This window comes from Octopus sinensis, linkage group LG14 (genome assembly GCF_006345805.1).
Source record: "Octopus sinensis linkage group LG14, ASM634580v1, whole genome shotgun sequence".
Classification (NCBI taxonomy): domain Eukaryota; kingdom Metazoa; phylum Mollusca; class Cephalopoda; order Octopoda; family Octopodidae; genus Octopus; species Octopus sinensis.
Window position 1 is genome coordinate 65,590,487 of NC_043010.1, and position 27,559 is coordinate 65,618,045.

A 27,559-nucleotide genomic window follows, 5' to 3' on the forward strand; every position below is an offset into this window, starting at 1 on the left:
TAAACATTGACATAACATCCTACTGATGAAAATTTCGTTTTCTGGATTTCCATCCTTTTTTTATTTTGATTGAGTTAAATTCTCTCAATAATATTTACTTTTAACGAGTATATATATATAATTATAAGGATTAAATAGGCAATATCATCTCCCAAGGATATATCTTTGTTGATATATTTTAATTCCATATTGAGAATATTGATATTTTAATTAACCTTATTTGTGTAGATTTTTGAAGAAAAACAATTCCAATGGTAAGTCTTTGCTTTATTGTTTATTCAACTTTTCGTGACAACGATATGAATTCTTGGGTTTGTTTTGATAACGGTGCTGTGTGATATGAAAGAAGGATCTCGAATCAACAGTGGCCGAGACAAAACGCTCGTTAATTTCATATATATTTAATCTTTACATATGGGAGATCTTTTAAACACCAGGTTTTACATAGGATGGGTGCAAAAAAAAATATAGAAAGTTCGATCCGGTAGAAATAGCAGCCAAAAATCTTCTAATGACGCCGTATGACGTCCCAGATATCCTTAAATAGAGGTGATGGCCATTGTTGGAATACCAAGAACTTTGAATTAGCTTCATCCCACGCAAGCCTTCGAAGTTCGTTTCTACGCTGTCGCTCGATCTAAAAATAGCAGTCAAATGTCGCTCAATTTCTAAATTCTTAAAAATAGTGGTGGGAATGTAAGATTCATTAGAAAGAACGCCAAAATGTAGACGTGATGGTCATGGCCGGAATGCCTTCAGGGCTGACCTGGGGCGAAACAATGACTATTCAAAGTAATGATGATAGTTGCCAACTGTAATCAAGATTTATTTGGGGTCACGGTTGGAACGCCTTTCATAGTTGATTTTAGTGAGATCAGAGAAGTCTAGAGAAAAGTGAGTGGAATTATGCAACAGCTGTCCCTCGAAGTCCCACACCACATAGGAAAGGCAAAGGATATGGAGACAGAGGACAAAAATCTAAACACAAAAGTTAAATTGAATCAAGTTTTCGAAGAAAATCCAGAATTATTATTTCCATTCTGATACACAAGAGAACTAAAAAAAAAAAAAAAAAAGGTTTTGGAGGTGGGGAAACCCTTTTCTTTTTTCATGAGATATGGGACTTCGAGGGACAGCTTTCCAAAAATGCCCCCTGTGAATTGACAGGTAATCTTAACGAATATGTTGGTAGAAAGAACGTCCTTGATCTCTCTCCCCATATGACAAAATAACAATATGTCTGTGTGTGTACATACACATCCACTATACTCCAGTATACACACAACACAATTGTATGTGCTCATACTACACCTCTGTTCAGATAAACATTCACTTCAAGTCGCCAGTCTTTTATTCAAAACAAACCATTATTTACCATGTAGACAAATCCTAATAAAATAGAAAGTTGCTCGGGCATTCGGCAATAGACTTGGTTATTTTTTTCTTTTATTTACGTTCTGAATTCAAATGCCATTGTCTTTCATTCTTTCAGGGGCACTGGGGTCGATGTAATCAGCTAATCCCATCCCCCTCAAACAATTCAGGCCTTGTGCCTATAGGCATGAACGAGGGTTCCAGTTGATCCAATCAACGGAACTGCCTGCTCACGAAATTAGCATGCAAGTGGCTGAGCATTCCACAGACACGTGTACCCTTAACTTAGTTCTCAGGGAGATTCAGCGTGACCCAGAGTGTGACAAGGCTGGCCCCTCTGAAATACGGGTACAACAGAAACAGGAAGAAAGAGCGAGAGAAAGTTATGGTGATAGAGTACAGCAGTGTTTGCCACCATCTCCTGCCTGAGTCTGGGAATTAAAACCGCAATCCCACGAATGCGAGTCCTCTGCCCTAACCACTGGGCCATTGCCACGTGCCTATAGTAGAAATTATTATTAATGAAACACGTTGTGTACAGAATCAGAAACAAAGCAAGTTTTAAAAGTTTACTACAAGCTGAAGCAACTAGACTTCTCCACACATTAGTTCAGGAATGAACTAACATACGGGTATTCTTTCTTTTGACTGAAGCCTTGCTAGAGCACCACATTAAAGGGTTTTAGTCGAAGAAATCAACCCCAGGACTTATTCTTTGTAAGCCTAGTACTTATTCTATCGGTCTCTTTTGCCGATCCTCTAGGTTACAGGTACATAAACACAACAGCATCGGTTGTCAAGCGATGGCTGGGGGACAAACACACACACAAATATCATCATCGTTTAACGTCCGTTCTCCATGCTAGCATGGGTTGGACGGTTCGACCGGGGATCTGGAAAGCCAGAAGGCTGCACCAGGCTCCAGTCTTATCTGGCAATGTTTCTACAGCTGGATGTCCTTCCTAACGCCAACCACTCCGTGAGTGTAGTGGGTGCTTTTTACGTGCCACCTGCACAGGTGCCAGGTGAGGCTGGCAACGGCCATGGTCGGATTGGTGTATTTTATGTGCCACCGGCACATATATATATATATATACATACAACAGGCTATAGTAGAAGATACTTGCCCAATGAAATGTTACAAACACATTTGGATGGAATAAAATAGAAAATGAAGAGAAAAACACCGAAATTTATGAGGCTGGCTAAAATGAAATAAAATAAATACAGATATGATAACGGAAGTAAGGATCATTTCCTAAGGAGAATTCACCTATGTACAATCAGGGAACTGTAGTACTAAATACATGCAAAAATTACAATTAGTAATTTTAAATCAGTGTTTTTCAACCCTTTTTGTTTCACTAATTCCTCATGCCAATTTAAAGAAAAAAAATGGCATTTCATGATAACAGACAAAGATAGTATAAAGTATATACACACACCAATCAATGTATACAATATTATACACCCACTCTATTACCAAATATATAACTTCATTTTTTTTAAATTTAATTATTCTTAGACAACTTTGTGTGTGTGTGTTAGGAAGGGCATCCAACTGTAGAAACCATGCCAAATCAGACTGGAAGCTGGTGCAGCTCAAACTGTCTAAACCCATGCCAACATGGATAGTGGACATGATGATGATTTTATATATACATATACACGCACACATACATACACACACAGAGATTGATATTGAGTTAAAATTGCTCATAAGCTCTCTGTATATGAAGATTCACCAGGCTAATAAATATAGCCTGTGACAGATGTCAGAATCCAAGTAATCCAAACTAAAGGATTGAGTGGTACTGCCCAGGTATCAAAACCATATTGATATCCGTTTGGCAGCTGATGATCTGAATGCATATCTGTTATGCTTGTTTGTGGATTTTTATATTTTAGTTTCATTATTCAGAGTTGTCTTTCATGATAGTAAAGTGGAAAGTGCATGTGGTTTCATGGTTTTTGGAGATTACATACATTGATATTGGTTGTTTTTCTTCGTAGATAATCTTATTAATAAAATAATTTGCAAGATGAAGTTCTCATCAGCGGATATGCCAAAACATTAACATCTAAATTAGAGACAAAATCACACGTGTCTCATCCTTATATATTATAATTTTTCAAATCCTCCACTCAAGCACAGTTTCAATCAGCACCAAATATAAATTTTGATTAAACTTCAGAAATTGCTGAAATCCACTGAGAACTTCACCTTGCAAATTATTTTCTTTGCTAATTAAAGTTAAAAACCTAAGGTCTGGCTGTAAAACATGGTAAATGTTTTTATTTTTCATTCCCCTTTAAAATTGCTCTTAACTATGGTTTGGACTTTTTGACTGTTCTTTCTAGTACGTAAGCCGACCTATTAAGGCTCACCTCTTTTGTGTTTAAATGTTCACTGATTTTTATGTGAAAAATATGTCTATTGACTTTGTATACATGCTAGGCCACTGGTAGAAGAAATTTCTATAATTTTTCCTGCCTTATATTAATGTGGTTTGGAAGCAAACTTCTTACCACACTGCCAGCCAAGGAATTTTAGTTTAAACTTTGTTGTAAGCAGCATAGCCCAACTACGATGCCCTGGGTTCGATCCTGCAGTGTGGCATCGTGGGTAAATATTTCTTATAGCGTCGAGTTGACCCAAACCTTGTAAGTGAAACTGGGTAACTAGACAGAAGCTCGCGGAATGCTCAGCCACTTGCACTTTAATTCATTCAGGAGCGGTAATCTAGTTAATCGAGCAACTGAATCCTCGCCGTCGAACGACGGAGGCCCGCGACAACCGCCACCATCACCACTTACTAATGCCTTCATTTTGAAGTAACCCATATGCCCCACCAAAACATTTGACATGCTCCCACCTTCACAAACACTATCTTTATCTTAGACAAATCGAAATCTAATAATTGGCGAAGTGGGGAAAATACCATCGGAGATTGAAAATCACGGTACGCTATACTCCTATATTACCTACATAACGATGTTTCCGTTGGTAGTGGTGGTGAGGGCTCTTTGCGCCCCCCTCATCCTCTCTCTAATTGTTGTGAACGTTATACTGAGTTACGTCTCTTGTTTCATAAAGTGATGATGAATTTTGCGTCACTTTCACATTTGCAGGGGAACAACCCTTTAGATTTGCTTCATATTCAGCAGGTAAGGGTATCTTTGTTAATTCGTTTATTGGCTCTGGACCCTAAAACAGAAAACTTGATGGATGCCCGGAAATAAATTTGAGAAAAAATAAAAAACACACAATAAAGAAATGAAAATTTACCGAGAGTTTAGAAGAAATAGTAAAAAAAATATGTACGAATTTAAAGACAGCATGAAAATATTAGTTTATGACTTGCAGAAATTCCAAGAGTCTGTCAGTTGGAATGGATAAATGGCAGTTTTGAAACCTTTTTCACGTAAATATTTTTGAAAGAGTTTTCTAATTTTTCCCTGATCTTATTTGCTTACGAATTCTCTTGTTCGATTCTAAAACTCTGCTTTTTTTCCACTGAGATATATTTAAACTTTCTTCTGATATCTATCGTGAAAATATGGTGTTGTTTGGCCCTGAAACTGCAGACTTTAGATAGAGTACACTCAAAACACGACCATTCTGTCGGTTCTGTTTCAAAAGTAGTGCTTTCCCCGACTATATTATCAATGCGTTCTTTTTGCTGCGATTTGAAAGAGATTTGGTTGCTATTTCTAGACGATAAAACGACCACCATATTACAGTTCCCCCCGGTAGATTTCTGTTTTTTTCAATTATGCTGTATCATAACTTTCTTTTGTTGTTTAATTACAATCCAGTCGCGACAGAGTCACAGAACAGATAGACCTTTGGTCAAATGTATTCCACTTATGACCTTCCCGTTTTTTTTTTCTTGTTTTGCTTTGTTTTTTTCTAGGAATATACCCTCTTTCTTTTTCTTTTAGACTGTCTGATATGAGCCAAGGAAAATTTGTCTGGTATTTCTTGCCAGACAAGCAGCTGTGTCAAAGTTTCCTCATTTATTCTTCTAGTATAGTGGCCTCTCCTATTGTTTATATATATATGTGTGTGTGTGTGTGTGTATGCGCAATGGCCCAGTGGTTAGGGCAGCAGACTCGTGGTCTAAGCTGTATGGCTGTGTCTAAACAAATAATAATCTTTTTATTGTATTTCAGCCTACTAGAGATGATAGTAGGCAAGTCTTAACAAAAAAAACAAAGGTGCATTGGATAATCATCATCATCATCGTCTTTTAACGTCTGCTTTCCATGCTGGCATGGGTTGGACGATTTGACTGAGGACTGGCAAGCCAGGAGGTTGAACCAGGCTCCAATCTGATATGGCAAGGTTTCTACAGCTGGATGCCTTTCCTGACACCAGCCACTCTGAGCGTGTAGTGGATGCTTTTTACGTACCACCAGTACAAGAGTCACATATGGTTGTGATGCATGTGCCTAGTGTACCCTTATCAGACGGGTAGTCATAATGGGTATACTGGGCTTCGTATGTTTTACCCCAGTGTCACTTTGATGGCATGCACTGCTCTCTAATTCTTTCCAATTAATGCGTAAGGCCAGCAATTTAGCAATTTTTAGGCCAGGGGTTACTATTTCTTTACTACCCACAAGGGGCTAAACACAGAGAGGACAAACAAGGACAGACGAACGGATTAAGTCGATTATATCGACCCCAGTGCATAACTGGTACTTATTTAATCGACCCCAAAAGGATGAAAGGCAAAGTCAACCTCGGCGGAATTTGAACTCGGAATGTAGCGGCAGACGAAATACTGCTAAGCATTTCGCCCGGCGTGCTAATGATTCTGCCAGCTTGACTGATACTTTATTTGATGACCCTCGTCATGAAGTTCACTGCTTTACAAATAGCATTTAATCTGTGTGTTTTTTTTCTTGCTTTATAATTGCAGATCAACTTCAGGGCTTTGTTTCCTGACATGGAACAATCTTTCAAAAGTAGCTACAGATGCTATTCTGTCTCATTAATGAGAGAGCGAGAACGGGATGTGGAGAAAGGTGGCAAAAGTAAGTATTTTACTTTCATCTTTATTTCGGTTTAAATTTTGAGTATTTTATTGGTGTCAGCCTATGAACTGTGGCCATACTGGAGCACCATCACTATCAATGGTATTTTGTTAATTATATCAAACCCAGCACTTGTGATACTGGTACTTACCAATTCTAGAAGTATGGAAGGCTGTTAATAATTATTTTCTAATTATTTTTATAATGACTTATTACTCAAATGTTAAGTTATGGCTATCTGGTAAAAAAACTTTGCTTAGTAACCATGTGGTTCCTGGTCCAGTCCCACAGCACAATACCTTGAGTGTCTTCTTCTGGAGCTTTGGTTTAGCCACTACTTTCACATTGGAATTTGGTAGGAAAAAACTGCAGAATCCACCATGTGGATTCTGCAGTGTGTGTGTGTGTCACATTGCTTGCCAACAGGTGTTGGTTTGTGTATGTCCCTCATAACTTAGTGGTTTTGCCAAAAAGTACCGCTGTAATGTGTATGAGATTTTAAATATAAACTGGTGTTGATTTGCCTGACTAAACTCTTCAAGTCAGTGCCCCAGCATGGCCACAATCCAGTTACTGAAACAAGTAAAAGAATCAAAGCATACATAGACAGTGGTCTCCAGAACACTTTTCTGACTCACTAATTTCTATCATTTAAAGGGAATTGAAATGTTTTAGGATGCTAACCACATGGTTCCAGGTTCAATCTCACTGGGTGGCACCTCAAACAAGTATCTTCTATTATAGCCTCAGGCCAACCATAGCCTTGTGAGTGGAATTACTAGACGGAAACTGAAAGAAGCCAATCATATATATATATATATATATATCATCATCATCATCATCATCATTTAGCGTCCGTTTTCCATGCTAGCATGGGTTGGACGGTTCTACTGGGGTCTGTGAAGCCAGAAGGCTTCATCAGGCCCAGTCAAATCTGGCAGTGTTTCTACGGCTGGATGCCCTTCCTAACGCCAACCACTCCGTGAGTGTAGTGGGTGCTTTTTACGTGCAAACGGCCACGAACGGATGGTGCTTTTTATGTGCCACCGGCACGAGGGCCAGGCGAGGCTGGCAACGGACACGAAACGGGGCGGTGCTGGCAACGGTCGCGAAATGGAAAGTTCTCTTACATGCCACCGGCACTGGTAACACATCTGCAATTTCCATTGATCGATTTCGATTCTGATCCTCACTTACCTCAATGGGTCTTCACAAGCAGAGTTTCGACATGCCACCGGCACTGGTAGCACATCCGCAATTTCCATTGATCAATTTCGATTCTGATCCTCACTTGCCTCAACACGTCTTCACAAGTAGAGTTTTGTGTCCCAAGAAGGGAGGTATGCATACGTAGGCTGGCTCCATCCCATGTAGAAGGCCACGGGTTGTGGACTCACTTGTCCTGCCGGGTCTTCTCGCGCACAGCACACTTCCAGAGGTCTCGGTCTCTAGTCATTTCCTCAGTGAGACCTAAAGTTCGAAGGTCGTGCTTCACCACCTCGTCCCAGGTTTCCTGGTCTGCCTCTTCCACAGGTTCCCTCAACCGCTAGGGTGTGGCACTTTTTCACACAACTATCTTCATCCATTCTCGCCACATGACCATACCAGCGCAAACGTCTCTCTTGCACACCACAACTGATGCTTCTTAGGTCCAGCTTTTCTCTCATGGTACTTACACTCTGCCGAGTGTGAGTACCGGCATTACACATCCATCGGAGCATACTGGCTTCATTTCTAGCGAGCTTACACATATCCTCAGCAGTCACGGCCCATGTTTCACTGCCGTGTGTGTGTGTGTGTGTATGTATATATACACATATACGTATATATATATATTAAGAGTAGAAATTAATATTATTAAATAATATCAATTTCAACCAGTGGTCAGCATACTTAAAAAATGTCCAGTTTGATGTCTATTTTTAGCATATAAGGGATCCGCATAGTGGTCTCCCCTATTGTTTATATATATGTGTGTGTGTGTAGGCGCAATGGCCCAGTGGTTAGGACAGCGGACTCGCAGTCATAGGATCGTGGCTTCAATTCCCAGACTGGGCGTTGTGAATGTTTATTGAGTGAAAACACTTAAAGTTCCACAAGGCTTCAGCAGGGGGTGGTGGCGAACCCTGCTGTACTCTTTCACCACAACTTTCACCCTTTCTTCCTGTTTCTGTTGTACCTGTATTTCAAAGGGGCCAACCTTTTCACACTCTGTATCACGCTGAATCTCCCCAAGAACTATGTTAAGGGTACACGTGTCTGTGGACTGCCCAGCCACTTGCATGTTAATTTCATGAGCAGGCTGTTCCGTTGATTGGATCAACTGGAACCCTTGTCGTTGTAACCGACGGTGTGCCGTAGTACTATATATATATATATATATAAAACATTATTGAAATTAAAACGTTGCACGGTTGCAACGCCAGATGGTTGTACCTCCAACCGTGCTGTTCACTGCTGTGATTTTTGCTACTAAGGTATCGGTTAAACTTTTGATTAATCTACTACAAGATTATTCATCTTTCTATTTCACATTATATATATATATATATATATATATATATATATATATGAATTTTCCATGTTAATGGTAAACAAAGGATAATTCATTCATCCAATTATATATATATATATATATATTAATAATGATAATATAATAACAAAAGAATGAATGAGACCTCGTTATTATGTAAATAGAGGAATTTATCTATAATTATAATATGTGGCAATTAGTTGTCATTATAAAACTCAGAGTTTTGGATGCCAGGGCTGAAGTCTGCTCCAGCATCTGAAACTCTTGAGTTTTATTATGACAACTAACTAATTGTCACATATTATATTTATATATATGTAGGCATGTATGTATATATATATGTATGTATGTATCTGTGTGTGTGCCCCCCACCCCACCGCTTGACAACTGGCGTTGGTGTGTTTATATCTACCGTAGCTTAGCAGTTCAACAAAAGAGACCAAAAGTACCAGTCTTTAAAAAAAAACGTCCTGGAGTTAATTTGTCCAACTAAAACCCTTCTGGACAGTGCCCCAGCATGGCCGCAGTCAAGTGACTGAAACATACAGAAGCAGAAAGTTTATAATCTCCTCTAATGTTGACGTCTTCTCGAGAAATGAAGTGATTTGTGGTGCACCTGAGCACTGTATACAATAATTTCATTATTATTATTATTATATATATCATCATCATCATCGTTTAGCGTCCGCTTTCCATGCTAGCATGGGTTGGACGGTTCAAATGGGGTCTGGGAAGCCAGAAGGCTGCACCAGGCCCAGTCTGATCTGGCAATGTTTCTACGGCTGGATGCCCTTCTTAACGCCAATCACTCCGTGAGTGTAGTGGGTGCTTTTTACGTGCCACCGGCACAGGTGCCAGACGAGGCTGGCAACGGCCACGAACGGATGGTGCTTTTTACGTTCACTGGCACGGGGGCCAGGCGAGGCTGGCAACGGCCACGAACGGATGGTGCTTTTTACGTGCCACTGGCACGAGGCCAGTCGGGGCGGCGCTGGCAACGGCCACGTTCGGATGGTTCTCTTACGTGCCACCAGCACTGGTATCACAGCTGCAATTTCCATATATATTTGTATTAAACATAATTTATTTTTCTCTTTCAGTTATTATGCCAACATCAGCTCTTGACAAATTGAGTAAGTATGATTTAACTCTTTCATGTCCATGCTTCCAACACATAATCTGGGTTTTATTTTTCTTGTACATGTTCATGTATTATTTGTTTGTTTCTCTCCTCTTCATTTATTTGGCTGGGTTTTTTATTGATCTAACTACCAATACATACAAGGTGGCCCCAAAGTAGGTTTACAGTTATTCAACTTTCTCTTTCACTTTCATATATTAACAGTTTAGACCTTAATTATAAAAAAAAAATATGAAACCGTTATTCTATGCTAATTTAGTTAATTTTGTCAAGTTCCCTTTTCGGTTTGTAAAATAGGTATTAAAAGAAATTTAAAGTGCCTACATGATAACTGTAAACCTACTTTGGGGTCACCTTTTGTGTGTGTGTGTGTGGGACAACAGGTTGGAAATGTTTTAAATGTTTATTCATATACATATAATTTTGTTTAAATAAAACAAGTTCATTTCACATAGAAAATGTTTTTGTGTAACAGTTTTGCTGAAAATATATTAATATATATTTTCACAGTGTTGTGTTTGATATTTATATCACAAAAAAAAGGGGTTGAGATAGAGAAGCAAGGTTATATGTTACTTTGAGGTTTTTGTTAGAAAAGAGAAGCAAGTAATATTTTGAATGCAGAATTGCTGTAAAAACAGCAGAAAAATTTTGTATTATTGCCCTTGCAAGACAGAAGGAAGTTGTCAACAAGCAGTCATGAGACTATATGTATATATATATATATATATATATATATATATATATATATACACACACACGTTGTGAGTGTTTATTGAGCGAAAATACCTATAGCTTCACGAGGCTCCAGCAGTGGGGAGGAGGAGGGCTGCTGTACTCTTTCACCACAATTTGCTCTCACTCTTTCTTCATATTTCTGTTGTACCTGTATTTCAAAGGGCCGGCCTTGTCACACTCTGTGTCATGCTGACTCTCCCCGACAACTAGATCAAGGGTACAACGTCTGTGGAGTGCTCGACCACTTGCATATTAATTTCACGAGCAGGCTGTTCTGTTGATCGGATCAACTGGAACACTCATTGTCGCAACCGACAGAATGCCAACAACACACACATATGTACACACATATATATATGTGTGTGTGTAAATTTACTTAGTAGACATTCAAACATGTCCAATTTCTTCATTGTGCCATATATGTCTGCATCACTTGACCAATCACTGAGAAACACATAGCTAATCCATTTATATACTCATCACAACTTGTAGCTCCTGAAAATCCTAGATCTACTAATTTACCTAGTCCAGGTGTTTGACACTTCATTTAATATCAGAGCTACATCACATTATTCCTGAATGAAAATTATTTTAATGCTTTTGTTTTGCTAAACGTTTAGTTTGTCATTGCTTAATGTTGCTCTTCAAATGTTTTTTTTATTTCTTTTTCCCCCCTCTTTTTAGCCCGGACGAAGATCATGTATCCTATGCTGTTCAAGCTTAGTAATGTTGAGAAAAACCGGCATACACACTGTGGTGTTTTAGAGTTTGTAGCTGATGAAGGACTTGTTTATCTACCATATTGGGTAAGCCTGCAGATTTTTGCCCTCAATTAAGATATTTTAACCTCTCAACATACACATTTTTTTTCAATTTACATGCAAAAAGTATATTTTTTTATTACTTATTTTGAATCTGTATATAAGGAAGAATAAGTACATAAATTATTTTGGATTAGTAATGATTTATTATGAAGTTATTGATAGAAATGATAATTACTGATAGTTAATGATAGAAAACAGGAATAACATCACAAACGAAATATTTGGGGTTAGAAATAAGTGACAAATACCTCAGAGTACAGTGAACGTATATTTTCATTCAAATATATATTTATTTGACATCTCTGAATGAAAATATATGAGATAGTACATTAAGAGGTCAAGTCAGAAAAGATTTATTTACACACACATACATACACACATACAAGATTGGCCAAAAGTCACCTGACAGTAAATCAAAAGCATTTAATTCCAAGATTAAAACAAAAAGTTATTTTATATGAGACTTCGCTAATAAATAGACAAATGTGCCTATGGTAGAAAGAATTATTATTATTATTATTTATTTGTTTTATTTTTATAGATGATGAAAAATCTACTTTTAGACGAAGGAACAAAACTCACTGTAGAAAATGTCAATTTGCCTGTTGCAACGTTTGCTAAGTTCCAGCCTCAACAAACAGAATTTCTTGATATTTCAAATCCTAAAGCTGTGTATCCTTTTAAAATAAGTTACAGGTTGTTTTTGTTTAACCCCAGGTCTACCTCAGTTCAGCAGACCTTTGCCCAAAGATTTTCACTTCAAACTATCTTTCCTTTTGTATATCTAAGACATTATTCAATTTGTCCCTCTCTTTCAAAACAGTAAGGTGAGATTTGAGAGAGATTTGGTTGTTGTTTCTTGCATGTTGTACAGCTACGTAGAAGCTTCCTCATTGGCTCATAGGTAAGCTACATTGCTATGTTATATTTACGGGCACTGAATGGAATAATCAGTGAAGTGACAGACAAAATTCCATCAAGAGAGAACATTGCTAAATCTTTTTATATTTATTATTCAGATAAAGTTGGCCCAGGCCATGTCTAACTTAATAGCACCACCTGGGAGAGATACACAGTTGGCTCTTGGACACCATAGCCCATTCAAGCAGAAGGTTATTGGTTTCAGAGACATATCTGGATATGGGTGGTTTGTCTGGTATTTGATGAAGGTAATCATCTAGGGACCGTTTGAATGCTGTGAAATCACTTTACTCCTTTATGTGGGCTGGCACGATGTTAAAGAGAGCAGAGCCATTTGAGGTGAAATAGTTCTGTCATAGTGTTGTGATACATGAACATGATTTCTGTAGTGGACGGATGGCACAGGGGCCAAGCCTTGGATGAATTTTAAAGATGATGCCTATCTCATTTGGGCAATATTGATGGAATAATTTCCACAGATGATGTAGCATTCACAGCAGCATTGGAGGGAGTAAAGCCTGAACATTTTGAGTCAAGTCTTGTCATGTCATCTATTTTTTTGCTGATTGATTTCTGGGGAGCTTCAATTTTTCATAATATCCTGTATCATATGGGGAACCCCAGCGAACAGCAGTATTCAAGGTGAGGGCGAGAAAAACTAGAGAAAAGTCGAATAATAGAAGTGTCTATAGAGTGGAAAGTCCTAAGGATCCAGGAGCATGCCCTGCAAACCATGTCAGCTTTGCTGTTTATGTGAGCACTCCAGTTTATATTGTTGTCAACAGTATTCTCCATGACAAACGATCTTTACTGTTTATCATTATGGGCAATCAGACAATATATGTATAAATTAATAGAAGGTGTTGAGAGGGTATATATGTTAAAGGGTAAAGACCCCCTTTGATCATAAATGACCATGGGATTGCACCTAGAAAGTTACCCTCCAAGCCACAAGTCCAGGCAAGGTTGTTTATGGAAGACCAGCAGTCGCCCATGCACACCAGCCTCCCCTCTCCACTGATGTTATCCAAGGGAAAGGCAAAGGATCCAATACAGATTGGCACCAGTGACATCGCAACTTATTTCTACAGCTGAGTGAACTGGAGCAATGTGAAATAAAGTGTTTTGCTCAAGAACACAACATGAAGCCTGGTGCAGGAATCGAACTCACAACCTCGCAATCTTAAACTTGACGCTCTAACCACTGAGCCATGTGCCTATATATGTTGTAATTATAATTATAGACATGATTGTGTGGTAAGAATCTTGCTTCCTATCCACATATTTGCAGGTTCAGTCCTACTGCGTGGCGCTGTGGACAAGTGTCTTCTACCATAGCCTCAGACCAACCAAAGCCTAGCAAGTGGATTTGGTAGACGGAAACTAAAGGAAGCCTGTCATGTGTGTGTGTTTTTGTGTGTGTTTGACTTCATCATCACCACAGCTTGACAAATGTTGCTGGTGTGTTTGTGTCCCTGTAACTTAGCAGTTCAGCAAAAGAGAGTGATAGACTAAAGCTTTTTCACGGCAGTACCCCAACATGGCCACAATCTAATGACTGAAACAAGTAAAGCACGAAATTTATGTAAATGATAATTTCTCCTTAATTCTTCGTGAAGGTTAGAGAATGCTCTAAGAAACTTTGCCTGTCTTACCGTTGGAGATGTTGTTGCCATAAAATATAACGACAAGGTAAGTGTAAATACTTGACGTCTTCCATGGGTTGTCTACTTTGGTTTGGCTAAGGAAAAAATATTCTGTATAGAAGTGGGTATTGTTTTCTTCAGTGGTTTTCCTACCTTCCCTTTCACCTCCTCCGTGACTTCCTCTCACTTTACATTCACACCTGCTCACCATCCTCCTGCACACTCCTTATCCCACACTTTTACACCTCAAGAAATCACTTCACCCCATACCACACACACACACCTTCCCCTATGCCTATATTCATACAAGGGTACCTCCCTACACATGCACACACAACGCCACTTCCTCTTCTCTAACTCCTTCTCATAGAACTACTTTCCCACCCAGCCCCTTAATCCCTTTTATTTTATCTTTCCTATCACCTTTCCTCCTGATTTTTTTCTAATTCTTTCCTTTATCTGATGAAAGACTAATGTCCAAAACATTAAACACACTTTCCCTTCCTTTCAAGTGTTATACTCATAACACCTTTGTTAAAACTTGTCTGCTCTTTGAGAGAGTGTGTGTGTGTGTATGTATGTGTGTGTGTATATACATATATAAGAGACCAAAGTGTACGTATGCCACTATATAAATATATAAAATAGAAAATGGGACAAGAACACAAAACATCCAGATAGACGATACAAAGAAAACAAGGACGGGTCATTCAAAGTTTTCTTTCTTCAGTCAATCACCAGATTATCATCGCAATTTTGGCTGATTATTCTTGAGATTGCTCCAATCTGGCCAGCCCCAAGGAAAAACTAAGCTAAGAGCATTAGATTCCTTGGAAGAAAGCAGCAAATATATACAAAAACAAGGACGGAAAAAACGGACAATGTTACACAAATATAAAAACAATAAAAATAATAACAGGACATAACAACAGGTGTCTTTCGACTAAGGAGGAATTGAATTAAGCTGGCGCGTGTATATATTTCTGTGTGTGAGTTAGAGATTGAGAAACCAACTAAGGGATAGTACCTATCCAATATACTGCTGGTAGTGTACCCAATTATTCATACCCAAGTGTTAGTTATTGTGTGGCAATCTCGCAATTAAGTGTTATATATGGGTGGGGGTAAAAAATAGTTTATCCTTGATTTATATGGCAAATAAGAAAGTAGAGAGGATACAAAATGGACAGACATTAGCCAGTAAACATTCTAGTAGGTCTGTTTATTTCAATGTATTAGATGAATACATACACATTAGTAGTATAGAATATCAAATAGAAAGTGTTGGTAATTGCATGAGCAAGAGTAAATGAGCAGATTGCTAGCACCTACTGAAATCTGCTCAGTTACTCAATCGCCTGTTCCTATCTGATTAGATGCTTCTACACCCTCGTTCTTGCAATTACCAACTCTTTCTATTTGATATTCTGTACTACTAATAAATGTGTGTGTGTACATCTAATACATTGGAATAAATGTGGAGGCGCAATGGCCCAGTGGTTAGGGCAGCGGACTCGCGGTCGGAGGATCGCGGTTTCGATTCCCAGACCGGGCGTTGTGAGTGTTTATTGAGCGAAAACACCTAAAGCTCCACGAGGCTCCAGCAAGGGGTGGTGGCGATCCCTACTGTTATCTTCGCCACAACTTTCTCTCACTCTTTCTTCTGCTGGCCTGCTTGCTTAGCCAGCGGGGTGGTGTCATTTGAAGGCTAATACAATGCGAAGCACATTGTGACCAGCGTTGTGTAGCAACATCTGATAGCCTGGTCGGTCACGGTGACGGTGACATTGGAATAAATAGACATACTAGAATGTTCACCAGTTGATGTTTGTCGATTTTGTATCCTCTCCACTTTCTTATTTGCCGCTATATGTGACCGCATGTGTATCGTTGGCGATTTTCTTTCTGTCTTCCCTTCCTTGGACCTTTCCTTTTTCTATGTTTCTGATAAAGAGCTCCACTCGAAACATTAAATCCTCCTTCTTTCTTTCCTTTCTGAGCATCCACTAACACTATACTTCTGTGTGTGTGTATATTATGATTTTTATAATCATATTATCTTATATGTATTGAATTATAATGTATATATGTATGGTCGCATTGTTGTGTTTTCATGTTTGGATTAACTTTATATATACATATATATATATGCATGTTTGTGTATGTGTGTGTATATAATGTGAATAAAGTTGTGCCAGTCAAACTCAGATAAAACCTTGGAAACATCCTCGACAGTCACTGGGGAAACAACAACAATATACGAAATATGTATTATCCAGGCATGTGCCATCAATAATTACTCAGGGTAGGATGTTGGCACCCTTTATGTTGTAAAACATAAAAAATAAGCGAAACACTTAAGACTGAGTTGTAGGCAGATTTACTTCTGCCTTTATAACACATAAGGAAAACGGTGTTGTAGGGGTGTATGCAGCATGTGTACTACAGCAATACTATGTATAGCTTTAATACTGAGATTGAAAGGCAGGGACGAATTATGCCCAACTAATCTACAAAGAAATAAAATATTTTGTATTTTATGCATAGTAATCAGAGTAACCTTCATAATTTTATTGAATTAGGTGCATATTTTGCCATAAAAGGAAAATGTTATTATCAATCTATTTTATTAAGGGTAGGCACTGCCTACCTTGCCTACCCAGGCGACATGTCCATTCCTATTCTAAATTGTCTTTATTCTTATTGTATTTTCTCACAGATATATGAATTATGTGTCCTTGAAACAAAACCTGGTCCTGCTGTGTCAATCATTGAATGTGATATGAATGTAAGTACCCCCATTGCTGGGGAACTTTATTGTTTCTCAAACTTTCACATGAAAGATACATTTCACTGAGAGGACATATATTATACTTTTTTATTCGTTTAGCCCATGGTAAAAGGAGTATGCCCCTGGTTTTTTATAAGGGCTTTAAAACTTGTGGGAGAAAATTCATCCCAGACAAGAGACCGGGCCTGAATACCTGCAGTAGTGTGCATTCTGCTAAAGGCACCCAATAGACTTAGTGGTGGTGTTAAATCTATTGAACTTTTCTCACTAGTCTTTCGTCAACCCCAAGTTAGGACAGAAGATTTTTTACCAAGACGCCATGCCTTGGGGTTGAACTCATAATCATGTAGTTGTAAAGTAATGCTTTTGCCCTTAAAATATGAAAATGAAGAAACAACCAATTTGTACTTTAAACAGATAAAATATAAAGTTAACGACATTATTTCTACGTTTAATATCCTAATTCATCATCATCATCATCATCATTTAACGTCCGCTTTCCATGCTAGCATGGGTTGGGCGGTTCAACTGGGGTCTGAGAAGCCCGAAGGCTGCACCAGGCCAGTCAGATCTGGCAGTGTTTCTACAGCTGGATGCCCTTCCTAACGCCAACCACTCCGTGAGTGTAGTGGGTGCTTTTTATGTGCCACAGACACAGGTGCCAGATGAGGCTGGCGAACGGCCACGCTCGGATGGTGTGTTTTAATTAGAGAATAGAATAAAGGTATTCTTGGTAACAGGTTGTCACTGGTCAGTCACTATTTCACTGCATTTCTGACAATGAAATTAAAGGGTGTGTTTGACATTGAATGCAAAACAAATATCTCAAGGGGTTTCACTTGTAAAACACTGGTTTTTCAGTTTTCTTGTCAATGCTTATGTACATAGTTTTAGATAGCTTTCTGCAGATGAACTGTGCTACTTATTTTATTGACCCAAAAGGATGAAAAGCAAAGTCAACCTCGGCAGAATTTGAACTCAGAACATAAGGATGGACAAAATACCGCCGAGTATTTTGCCTGGCGTGCTAACAATTCTGCCAGTTGACTAATAATAAACAAGTGAGATTGTACCCCTGTGTATGTTATTATTGGCATAATGAACGTCCCAAAGCACAGCAAAGTTTGCTCCAACACATGATTTCACATCAAGAATCTTGCAAACCAAGCACAAAAACGAAAAATAAATTCATGTTTTTATTTATATTTTCCTCCAGGTTGAATTTGCTCCACCTGTTGGCTATCAAGAACCTCACTCAATGCATAAAACATCTTCAGATGAAGAAGAAGATAAAGACCATGAGGTAACTTCCATAAGATATTGTTAAATGCCTGTCATATCATTCTCATCATCATCATCGTCATTGGTCAATTTTCACTTTTCCACAATTGCATGAGACACAGAATTTTTTTGAGGAAGATTTTCGACAGCTCAGTGCCCCTTTCAACACCAACCCTCACCTGTTTCCAAGCAAGATAATATTATTCCTCCATGGTCAGACTTGTTTTCACAGGATATTGGGAAATGAATGACACTGCTTGTATGACAGTGACGCTCATTTACGGCTATCACACAATGTCAGGACAAGGAGACACAACCATACACGCACTCATAATGACACACACACACACATATATGTATTTATACATACACACACACACACACACACATAATGTAGAATGAGCTTCTTTTAATTTTATCATCTGTTCACAAGGTATTAGTCAACCTGAAGCCATAGTAGGAGACACTTGCCCAAGGTGTACACTGTGGGATTGAACCTGGGACAGTGTCATCAAGAAACAAATTTCTGAACCACACAGCCATACATGTACCTTATCAGTGATTGGCAAATATTTCAGTTACATTCGTTTCTTTTCACATGTTTTTATGATAATAATAATAATAATAATAATGAAATTATTGTATACAGTGCTCAGGTGCACCACAACTTGTCAGAAAGTGCATATAAAGTACATGCAGTAATGTAAAAATGTCTGGAAAGCGAACAATATGAGTCAGATACATGCTTGTGTGTGTATGGAGGGGAGAAAATCAAGCGTAGTGTTGGCGAATCTCAGAAAGCACGGAAGTTTTGAAGAATGCAGTGCTCCGACAACTAACAACTGATGCCGGCAGTTTGTTCCATGCTTCAGCAACTCTCAGCGTGAAAAAATGTTTCCTGAAGTCATGGGAGCTATGCTGTTTTCTGACTTTGTAAATATGTCCATGGGTGTTAGATGGGTGGAGTTTGAAAAGGTGCTCAGAGTTATTGTTTGTACGATGGTTGATAATTTTATGGGTGTCTGCCAAGTCAGCTGCCAGACGTCGGAGTTTCAATGTGTCCATGCCCAGGGAAGTAAGGCATGAGGAATGATGGGACTTCTTCTGCAATAATGGAAAAGACCTCATGCAGGAGAATCATCTTCCTGTATACTGTTGGAGAGGGCTTCAAGTCTGAGAGGAAAACTCTTCTTTGTTACATTATGGGATTAAACCTAGATCTACATGGTTGTAAAGCTTTTTAACTATACTGGCAGAAGAAGCATAGATTATCTAAAAAAATATCCGGTCTGTTTATAAATTATCTCATTATCTAATGTCTAAAGATAAACAAACTGTTATTTAGCCCCTGGTAAGTCTTAACTTCCCACACATAGAATCAAAGGTGCTCCTGTAGTCGGAGATTTTCTTGCTATGACAAAGGCATCTTCCTCACAGACATGCTACACTCAGATTCACTTTGTCCTAAACATCATTATATCTTCATACTCTTTTTACTCTTTACTCTTTTGCTTGTTTCAGTCATTTGACTGCGGCCATGCTGGAGCACCGCCTTTAGTCGAGCAAATCAACCCCGGAACTTATTCTTTGTAAGCCCAGTACTTATTCTATCGTCTCTTTTTGCCGAACCGCTAAGTGACGGGGACGTAAACACACCAGCATCGGTTGTCAAGCAATGCTAGGGGGACAAACACACACACACACACACATATGTATATATACACATATACGACAGGCTTCTTTCAGTTTCCGTCTACCAAATCCACTCACAAGGCTTTGGTCGGCCCGAGGCTATAGCAGAAGACACTTGCCCAAGATGCCACGCAGTGGGACTGAACCCGGAACCATGTGGTTGGTTAGCAAGCTACTTACCACACAGCCACTCCTGCGCCTTCATGTAGAACTTCCTTCAATGACTCGTATAAAAGATAAAAATTAGATAAGATGGCATTGTATGTTAAAATGTAATTGGTAAATTTTACATTAAATGTAAATTTAATAAATAAATTTTACATATTTAAATGACATTAACTTTATTTTTTTCTAGATTACCTCAGACTCACAGCAAACAGCACCTCAATTCTGTGTAAGTAACTCAACTATATATCATCATCATCGTTTAATGTCTGTATTCTATGTTGACGTGTGTTGAACAGTTCAACAGGATCTGAGAAGTTAGGAAACTGCATCGAACCCCAGTGTCTGCTTTCACAGGGTTTCTACAACTGGATGCCCTTTCTTAATACCAACCAATTTGCAGTGTGTACTGGGTGCTCTTTTCCTGCCACTGGCATTAATGAGGTTGCCTAGCAACTTGTAAGACAAGCTCCCATGACAGAATGAGCATATATATCATCATCATCGTTTAACGTCCGTTCTCCATGCTAGCATGGGTTGGACGGTTCGACCGGGGATCTGGGAAGCCAGAAGGCTGCACGAGGCTCAGGTCTTATCTGGCAATGTTTCTACAGCTGGATGCCCTTCCTAACGCCAACCACTCCGTGAGTGTAGTGGGTGCTTTTTACATGCCACCTGCACTGGTGCCAGGCGAGGCTGGCATCGGCCACGGTCGGATTGGTGCATTTTACATGCCATCGGCACAGAAGCCAGTCGAGGCGGCACTGGCTTCGGCCACGATTCGGATGGTGCTTTTTACGTGCTACCGACACGGAAGCTAGTCGAGGCGGCACTGGCATTGGCCACGATTCGGATAGTGCTTTTTACTTATCTCCAGTCCAGGGGTCCTGGCAACTGCCGGGTGCCAGTCATAGGATTGGTTCAATTTCGATTCCGATTTTATGACTGGCACCCGGCAGATGCCAGGACCCCTGGACTGGAGATACGTAAAAAGCACTATGTATGTACATATATACGTACATACATACAAACAACAGGCTTCTTTTAGTTTCCCTTTAATCATATTCACTCACAAGGCATTTGTTAGCCTGGGGCTGTAGTTGAAGACATTTGCCCAAAGTGCCAGACAGTGGGATTGAACCCACTTTCCACCTATCAAATGTCTTTCACAAGGCTTTGGTTGGTTTGAAACTACAATAGAAGATATGACACATTGGGATTGAACCCATACAGCCATGCCTGCTGCAACTGGAAGAAATCCTTTAATATTTTAGCATTTAACCCTTTTAATCCTTTTTTATCCACATTGTTTTGAACTAATCAGGCATTATCTTGTAGCTATGAGATTTTGATGAGGTAGCTGTTAATTTTTAAGATGACATTGTAGGGTTGGTGTGAGAGACCAGATCTGGCCAGTTTGAACATAAAACAAGCAAAATACTTTTGGCCGGATGTGGCCGGTTTAAATGCTAAAGGGTTAAACTGACCGTGTCCAGCCCAAATACTCTCCCCGTTTTATGTTCAAACTGACAAGATCTGGTTTCTTACACCTACCCGACAATGTCATTCAAAAACTAAACAATCATATCATTCAAATGTCAAAACTCTGATATAACTCATGATTAATTTGAAACAAGGTTAATGAATAAACGCTAAAGATGACAGCTGTCCCTTGGATTTTTTTTACTTACTCTTTTACTCTTTTACTTGTTTCAGTCATTTGACTGCGGCCATGCTGGAGCACCGCCTTTAGTCGAGTAACTTGGCCCCGGGACTTATTCTATTTGTAAGCCCAGTACTTATTCTATCGGTCTCTTTTTGCCGAACCGCTAAGTGACGGGGACGTAAACACACCAGCATCAGTTGTCAAGCAATGCTAGGGGAACAAACACAGACACACAAACACACACACATACATATATATATATATATACATATATACGACAGGCTTCTTTCAGTTTCCGTCTACCAAATCCACTCACAAGGCATTGGTCGGCCCGGTGCTATAGCAGAAGACACTTGCCCAAGATGCCACTCAGTGGGACTGAACCCGGAACCATGTGGCTGGTTAGCAAGCTACTTACCACACAGCCACTCCTGCGCCTACTTGCTTTGATTATTTATTCTTTTTCTTGACTTTGACAGGCATTCACTGGGGAAGGAAACCGACTCGATGGCAAGAAAAAAATATCCGACGGCCAGCCCGTTGCTGATCAGCCTGCCGCTCATAAACGGTACGTATGCTATCTGTGTCAGTAATTATGTATTTTAGTTATGTCAGTAATTATTGAAGGGTCATTTAGTCTGTGTACAAGATTTTACAATGGTTGGTATAAAGGAGTGTGGAGGCGCAATGGCCCAGTGATTAGGGCAGCGGACTCGCGGTCGTAGGATCGCGGTTTCGATTCCCAGACCGGGCATTGTGAGTGTTTATTGAGCGAAAACACCTGAAGCTTCACGAGGCTCCTGCAGGGCGGGGTGGGGGTGGGGGGGGAGTGAACCCTGCTGTACTCTTTCACCACAACTTTCTCTCACTCTTTCTTCCTGTTTCTGTTGTACCTGTATTTCAAAGGGGCCAGCCTTGTCACACTCTGTGTCACGCTGAATCTCCTCGAGAACTACGTTAAGGGTACACGTGTCTGTGGAGTGCTCAGCCACTTGCACGTTAATTCCACGAGCAAGCTGTTCCGTTGATCGTATCAGCTGGGACCCTCATCGTCGTAACCGACGGAGTGCTCCTACTACTATAAAGGAGTTGTTTATGGAATGAACAATAAACCATACATCACTCAACAGGCGGCGAGCTGGCAGAAACGTTAGCACGCTGGGTTAAATGCTTAGCTGTATTTCGCCTGCCACTACGTTCTGAGTTCAAATTCCGGCGAGGTCGACTTTGCCTTTCATCCTTTCAGGGTCGATTAAATAAGTACCAGTTACGCACTGGGGTCGATATAATCGACTTAATCCGTTTCTCTGTCCTTGTTTGTCCTTTCTTTGTTTACCCCCTTGTGGGCAATAAAGAAATAGGTATTTCATCTGTCTTTACATTTTGAGTTCAAATTCCACCAAGGTCAACTTTGCTTTTCATCCTTTCAGGGTCGATAAACTAAGTACCAGTTGTATACTGGGGTCAATCCAATCAACTGGCCCCCTCCCCCAAAATTTCAGGCCTTGTGCCTAGAAAAGAAAAGATTTTATTCGTCTCTCTTTACATTCTTAGTTCAAATTCCGCCAGGACCAACTTTGCCTTTCATCCTTTCAAGGTTGATAAATTAAGTACCAGTTGCATACTGGGGTCGATCTAATCGACTGGTCCCCTTCCCCCAAAATTTCAGGGCCTTGTGCCTAGAGGAGAAAAGATTATATTTGTCTGTCTTTATGTTCCACCGAGATCAACTAGAGTAGAAAAGACTATATCACTCGACAACCCTATCTGCATCTAAAGTAATAATTAAGTTAATCCGAATCGTGGCCGATGCCAGCGCCGCCTCGACTGGCTTCCGTGTCAGTGGCACGTAAAAAGCACCATCCGAATCGTGGCCGAAGCCAGTGCCGCCTCGACTGGCTTCCGTGCAGGTGGCACGTAAAATGCACCAATCCGACCGTGGCCGATGCCAGCCTCGCCTGGCACCTGTGCAGGTGGCACGTAAAAAGCACCTACTACACTCACGGTGTGGTTGGCGTTAGGAAGGGCATCCAGCTGTAGAAACATTGCCAGATAAGACCGGAGCCTGGTGCAGCCTTCTGGCTTCCCAGATCCCCGGTCGAACCGTCCAACCCATGCTAGCATGGAGAACGGACGTTAAACGACGAATGTTAATCTATTAAATATAGAAAGTATTAAAAACTTAATGAGAAATAATTAAGTGGCAAGTGAGCGGGGAAGAATAATTTTTCAATGAAGGTAGCAAGCTGACAGAATCATTTGTACACTGGACGAAATGCTTAGCGGTATTTCGTCTGCCGTTACATTCTAAGTTCAAATTCCGCCAAGGTCGATTTTGCCTTTCATCATTTTGGGGTCGATTAAATAAGTACCAGTTACACATTGGGGTCAATGTAATCGACTTAATCCCTTTGTTTGTCCTTGTTTTGTCCCCTCTATGTTTAGTCCCCTGTGGGCAATAAAGAAATAAATAATTTTTCACTGACATAGTTTTTCACTTTTTTTACTTGTTTCACTCATTTGACTGTGGCCATGCTGGGGTAACTCCTTAAAGAGTTTTACTTGAATAAATCAACCCCTGGACTTATTTTTTTAAAGCTTAGTATTCTGTCAGTCTCTTTTACTGAACTGCTAAGTTATGGGGGTGTAAACACACCAACACCAGTTGTCAAGCAGTGGGTGGGGAACAGACACACACACACACATATATTTATATATAACGGGCTTCTTTCAGTTTCCATCTACCAAATCCACTCACAATGCTTTGGTCAGTTTGTAGCTATAGTAGAAAACATTTGCTCAAGGTGCCACGCAGTGGGACTGAACCCGGAACCATGTGGCTGGTAAGCAAACTACTTACTATGCAGCCACTCCTGCGCCTGGGTTAGTGAAATAAATACCAGTCAACTGCTAGGGTCAATATAATCTATATATAGACTTGAGTGGTCAACTTTATCTATTGTCCTGTTGTGATAAAGCCACACTCTAACCTTAGGGTGTCTTTGGCCAACTACATTCTGTTACAAGCATTTAAACCATGTGTCCATTTTGAGGGATAATTTCAACCCTTACCACTCTTGTCAGAGGTTCCAAAAAGGGTTGTGATCACTGTCCTATGGCCTTTGACTGAACTGTTAAAAAAAAATTAAACCCTGCCCTTGGCATATAGAAAGCACCATTTGAGCATGGTCGATACCAGTCCCACTGGGCTGGCTCCCATGCTGGTGACATGTAAAATTCACCATATGAATGTGGTTGATGTCAGTGTCGCCTGACTGGTCACGTGCCAGTGGCATGTAAAAAGCACCATTTGAGCGTATTTGTTGCCAGTTCCACCTGACTGGCTCCCATGTTGGTGGCCTGTAAAAAGCACCAATCGAGCATGGTCAATGCCAGTACCACCTGACTGGCCCTCATGCTAGTAGAAGGAAAAAAGCACCCATTACACACTCGAAGTGGTTGGCGTTAGGAAGAGCATCCAGCTGTAGAAAACTTGCCAGATCAGACTGGAGCCTGGTGCAGCCTTCTGGTTTGTCAGTTCTCAGTCAAACCATCCAATCCATGCCAGCATCGAAAGCAAACATTAAACGATGATGATGTGTTACATTTTATAAATTTGTCTATATTTCTAGCATCTACCTATCTAACTCTATTTATCTATCTCTTTGTCTGTCTATCTATTTATATATCTGTCTGTTTATCTCTATCTATCTATCTGTCTATCTCTCTATATAAATATATATATATATATATCTCGTGACCGACCAGACCATCAGATGTTGCTACACATCGCTGGTCACAATGCGTTTGCATTGTTTTAGCCTTCGAATGACGCCACCCCGCTGGCTAAGCGAGAAGAAAGGGTGAGAGAAAGTTGTGGTGAAAGAGTACAGCAGGGATCACCACCCCCTGCCGGAGCGTCGTGGAGCTTTTTAGGTGTTTTTGCTCAATAAACACTCACAACGCCCGGTCTGGGAATCGAAACCGCGATCCTCCGACCGCGAGTCTGCTGCCCTAACCACTAGGCCATTGCCCCTCCACATATATATATCTATTATCAATTTGTCTATAATTTATATGTCTTTCTATCTCTTTGCCTATCTATCCATTCCAGTGGTGTTCCTAATTACGATTACAAAACAGGGAGTATTACATTCATCAGAACTGTTCGTCCATCAAGTGAAAATGATGTAAGTATTAACACTGTTTTTATAATTACATAAAATATATCATCATTATTATTATTTTCCCTTGCCGAATTACCTGCTCTTGTCATACACACACACACACACACACATACCATCGTGGTCATCGTCATCATTTCCCGCCATCTCTGCCTACTGCAGAATGTGTTCCAACATGAGATAGTGGCCTTCATAGTGTTCAACCCTTGGCACCAGTGCAGCGCTGTTGATGTGCCCTCCTGGTCACCTGTAAACAATAACTCTGAGCACCTTTTCAAACTCCGCCCATCTAACACCCGTGGACATATTTACAAAGTCAGAAAACAGCACAGCTCCCATGACTTCAGGAAACATTTTTTTCACGCTGAGAGTTGCTGAAGCATGGAACAAACTGCTGGCATCAGTTGTTAGTTGTCGGAGCACTGCATCCTTCAAAACTTCCATGCTTTCTGAGATTCACCAACACTACACTTGATTTTCTCCCCTCCATACACACGCAAGCATGTATCTGACTCATGCATTGTTCGCTTTCCAGACATTTTTACATTACTGCATATACTCTATATGCACTTTCTGAGAAGTTGTGGTGCACCTGAGCACTGTATACAATAATTTCATTATTATTATTATTATTATTAAAAGGTCCAGAGGTGGGTCCCCTCTGATCTGAATCTCTGTTATTAGACATACCTCATGTTAGTTTTATCAGCCATATTTTTCCATGCTGGCTTATGGACATGTTGGATGAGGGTATTTGATTTTGTTGCATTCATTTTCCTTGATTGATTACTTTCACTGCAACTAAGGAGCCATCCAACCCATGCCAGCATGGAAAAACGAACACTAAATGTTAAATTTTGATGTTGTTGATGTATATAAATATGCATATATGTATTTTTTATTTATATTTTGTTTTTGTTTTTGTTTTTTGTAGCAGGTTATGAAGTTTAAATTTGAAGCTTTCTCAGGAACTGGTGAAGTCCTTACGAAGTAAAGAATTATTTATTATTTCCATTGTTTTTTTTTTTTCACACTTCAAAATCTATGACTGCAACTTAACTAGTTGAATAAACTCTCATTAAATTTTGATTCTGGTGTTGTTTCTGTTCTGTTGTAAAAGAGACAAACTGTGGTACCACCTTAGACGTACCTTACGAAATGAAACTGGCTTAATTCACAAGGAATTCATGGAATTAGGGTTAGACTGTGCACTCAAAATCAGTGATTATTAACCTATGTAATAGTACCCACTTAAGGACATTGTGAGCACACAAAAGTGCAAGTGTTCTGAGAGCCCTATGGTGGTGGAGCAGTGGGTGTTTAGAAGGGGCTGTAAATTTTCTTATAATTAAATATTTAACCCTTTCGTTCCCAACCCAGCTGAAACCAGCTCTGGCTGTGTGGCACAAACGTCTTGTTTTCATAAGTTTTGAATTAAAATCTTCCACCAAACCTTAGTCACAATTTATGTTCCTAACACTAGCTGAATGATAACTAAGTTATTTTACTAAATTCTTTGTTATATTTAAAGTAATTGAAAGAAACTCAGAGCACCTCAAA

The 27,559-nt window shown here is 39.7% G+C and overlaps 1 protein-coding gene across 2 annotated transcripts; it reads left to right on the forward strand.

Annotated features, from left to right (window-relative positions):
- Positions 1-13: 13 nt before the first annotated feature.
- On the forward strand, positions 14-27,088 carry LOC115219049 (ubiquitin recognition factor in ER-associated degradation protein 1). 2 transcript variants are annotated; one of them, XM_029789102.2, is made up of 12 exons: positions 14-254; positions 6,303-6,417; positions 10,051-10,083; positions 11,514-11,635; positions 12,195-12,325; positions 14,194-14,266; positions 16,940-17,008; positions 18,228-18,314; positions 20,340-20,378; positions 22,295-22,383; positions 25,930-26,005; positions 26,934-27,088. In XM_029789102.2, the coding sequence occupies exons 1-12, from the start codon at positions 252-254 to the stop codon at positions 26,991-26,993; spliced, it is 897 nt and encodes a 298-aa protein (XP_029644962.1). In that variant the 5' UTR covers positions 14-251; the 3' UTR covers positions 26,994-27,088. The 2 variants fall into 2 exon arrangements, with proteins under 2 accessions (XP_029644962.1, XP_036365029.1); XM_036509136.1 differs by lacking the exon at positions 14-254 and adding an exon at positions 4,440-4,542.
- Positions 27,089-27,559: the final 471 nt, after the last annotated feature.